This window comes from Myxocyprinus asiaticus, chromosome 41 (genome assembly GCF_019703515.2).
Source record: "Myxocyprinus asiaticus isolate MX2 ecotype Aquarium Trade chromosome 41, UBuf_Myxa_2, whole genome shotgun sequence".
NCBI classification, from domain to species: Eukaryota; Metazoa; Chordata; class Actinopteri; order Cypriniformes; family Catostomidae; genus Myxocyprinus; species Myxocyprinus asiaticus.
Window position 1 is genome coordinate 3,885,590 of NC_059384.1, and position 3,584 is coordinate 3,889,173.

General features: G+C 36.4%; 1 gene segment (V, D, J or C); it reads left to right on the plus strand.

Annotated features, from left to right (window-relative positions):
* Positions 1-1,324: 1,324 nt before the first annotated feature.
* LOC127431677 (Ig lambda chain C region-like) lies at positions 1,325-2,868 on the plus strand. The segment is given in 3 exon segments: positions 1,325-1,333; positions 1,430-1,481; positions 2,398-2,868. Coding segments are annotated over 3 exon segments (378 nt in total).
* Positions 2,869-3,584: the final 716 nt, after the last annotated feature.

A 3,584-nucleotide genomic window follows, 5' to 3' on the forward strand; every position in this document is an offset into this window, starting at 1 on the left:
TAGAAGTTTTATTTTGTGCTTCAGTTTCTCCACTGTGCTTATGTGTGTGACTCGAACTCTCTCTCCCAATTGAGGGGGTGAAACAAGTCAAATGTTTAAAGTTATGAATTACATTAAAATATGACCTCTGTGAAAACAAATGTTTTATGTTTGCATGATGCTGTATTCACATGGATAGGTGTCAGTAAAGTTTAAGACTAGTGTCATATCAGCCAGTAAAACATAAACCAAAAATGACTGAATTTATAATAAAATGTGTCGTCCAGTTTCATATGTAGTGTTGAGTGTGAAATATCAAAATCAAAAACTTTGTGTCCATGTCAATTTATAATGTAACATTCAGAGAAACTGTTTCTGTATCAGTAGTTCCTCTTTCACTGAAGGAGGTTTTTGTACGACTCTTTATCACTGTGTGAACACATCACCACTGTGATAACTCTGACAGTAATAATGTCCTGCATCTTCAGTCTGGACTCCACTGATGGTCAGAGTGAAATCACTATTAGATCCACTGCCACTGAATCTAGATGGAGTTCCAGACTGCAGGCGGTTTGTATAATATATGAGGAGTTTAGGAGCTTCTCCAGGTTTCTGTAAGTACCAGGCTCAAGACGTATCCTACACTACTGTGCAGTACACATCCACTGCTGGTTTTACAGTTTATTTTAACTTGTTGTCCTGGTTGAGCTGCTGTTGTTGAGGGACTCTGAGTGACTGTGATCTGTCCATTACACTCTGAAACACATAATAAAATAAACAGAACTTTTCAATATTATTTCAAAAGAGCGTTTTGACCCTTGAAATAATAATAATAATAAAAAAACTTTTAAATTTGTGAAATGCACTGAAATAGATTCTCACCAGCAATGAAAAGCAGTAGAGAGCAGATAATGAGAGCGTGTGCTGTCATCTTTACTGTGAATGAGTGAGAACTGAAGGAACAGTGATGTTGGTTTGACAGTCCTGACTAACAGACAGTCTGATATTGTGCTTTAATCAGAGGGGTGGGACACACATTCAAAACTGTTTCCTCTCACCAGAAAATGTGACCGTTACAGGAGAACAGCAGAAATAAGAAACAATTACATGTCAAATTACATTCATACATTTCAATCTTTATCTTTTAGTTATTAATTCCAATTGCTTGAAATTCTAATGATTTTTGCTCATTGTGGAAATCTCATGAGCATTCAGTAGATCAAACTAAATCAAATGAGTTATAGAGTGGAGTTATTACATTGTAATAAACATGTTGTATATCATTTGGAATGTAATATGTATCTTTTTATTGTATTTTTTAAACAGTAGTTGATCACAATATGAAATGAATCATGTTTGAATGTGTGTTGTGTAAAGATGTGTTTGTGATCATGTGTTTAAAGTGCAGTTAGTGAAGCGCTCAGAGGTTTTTGTACAGCTGTTCTATTAGTTTGTATCACTGTGGTGGACTTTCGGCAGCGGCACCAGACTGGATGTTGGCAGTAAGTAAATCATCAAATCATCATTTTAATGTTATATGTGTTTTTATAATGTGGAATGTGTCAGTTTTATGTTGAATTGACACACATATGAGTTCAGTGATTTGTCTCACTTTTTTAAAATTGTTTTTCGGTCAAAAATATTGTTCTGTTTCCAACTCGTCACTAAACAAGTAAAAGTTGCCTTTTATAATTTCATGATTTTTATTAATATTTCTTTATTTATTAATAATATCTGATTAGACAGATTGAATAATTTGGCTGTTTTTCAAGAAATGAAGGTGAACTTTAAAGACACTTAATTTACACTTTGTCAGCACATGTGAATTCGTTGCTCGTACAGAAGTGAGATGTTATTCAGTTTTTGTAGCTGTTAAATGGCTCTGTGTTTAAATTACTAACATTATCAAGAGTTCATAAAAATGCTCCTTCAATATGAAATGTTTCTTAATGTAATATGTAAGATATAAAGTTTTACTGTAGGAATTCTTTCACCAAATTAACTGTTAAAAGTTCATCATTGTACAGAATTTTCTTTTCTATTCTCTTGAGGTTGGGCAATGTCTTTTCATAGTTATTTCTTAATGTAGAAAGAGAAATTTATGAAGGACTTCTGTGTAAGTCTAACTGCACTCATATAAAGATATGTGAACTTTATTAATAATTTCATCAAACCGTCAAACTGACATCATTTTGGTAATTCAGAGTCTTTGGGGGGAAAACATTGTTCTTTATATGAGCGAACAGATCAACATGATGAAAAAAACTTGCAGATTAATGTTGGAAGTATTCAATTATATATTTAAAGATCTTGTAAAAAAATATAAAAATATATAATTTACTAATGTAATTTATTTAGTTTCAATCTGGAGAAAGAAATCTTTTCTTCTTTTGAAGTTGTCTATTGTGTATTTGTCAGGCATCACTCGTCCTAAAGTGACCGTCCTGCCGCCCTCCAGTGAAGAGATTTCCACAAAGAACACAGCAACACTGATGTGTGTGGCCAACAAGGGCTTCCCCTCAGACTGGAGCCTGAGCTGGAAGGTGGACGGGAGCAGCAGGTCTGAGAAGAGCAGTGCTGGGGTCCTGGAGAAGGACGGTCTGTACAGCTGGAGCAGCAGTCTGACTCTCTCTCAGGAGGAGTGGATGAAGGCGGTCACAGTGAGCTGTGAGGCCAAACAGAAAGACCAGCTGTCAGTCACTGGAGAAGTGAGGAGAGATCAGTGTTCTGAGTAGATCCTCTGGATTCTCTTCTGCTCTTCTCACTCATGTCTCACATGGAGACTAACAGTGGCCTTCTATTCACACAAGTATATGTGTGCTTTTTTCTTTCAGTGCTCATCCTCTCTTGTCAAAATTCAATAAACAAATAAAATATTCAATTATTAAAGTTTCCTGTCTTTGTTATTTGAAAAGTTGATTTATTTATTTACATTATTTGTGTCATTTGTTTGTTCAGTTAACTCACATTTTATAAATAAACTTCACTCAATGAACCATGAAAACACCTGCAGAGACATTATGAAACAAGACTGTGTAATCAAAATAGGAAACTCAAACATATAGTACATATAAACTCAGCAAAAAAAGCAACATCCTCTCACTTTCAACTGCTTTTATTTTCAGCAAACTTAACATTTGTAAATATTTGTATGAACATAAAAAGATTCAACAACTGAGACATAGACTGAACAAGTTTCACAGACATGTGACTAACCAAAATTGAATAATGTGTCCCTGAACAGTCAGTATCTGGTGTGGCCACCAGCTGCATTAAGTACTGCAGTGCATCTCCTCCTCATGGACTGCACCAGATTTTCAGTTCTTGCTGTGAGATGTTACCCCACTCTTCCACCAAGCCACTTGCAAGTTCCCAGACATTTCTGGGGGGAATGGCCTTAGCCCTCACCCTCTGATCCAACAGGTCCCAGACTTGCACAATGGGATTGAGATCCGGGCTCTTCGCTGGTCATGGCAGAACACTGACATTCCTGTCCTGCAGGAAATCATGCACAGAACGAGCAGTATGGCTGGTGGCATCATCATGCTGGAGGGTCATGTCAGGATGTGCCTGCAGGAAGGGTCCACTTGAGGGAGGAGGATGTC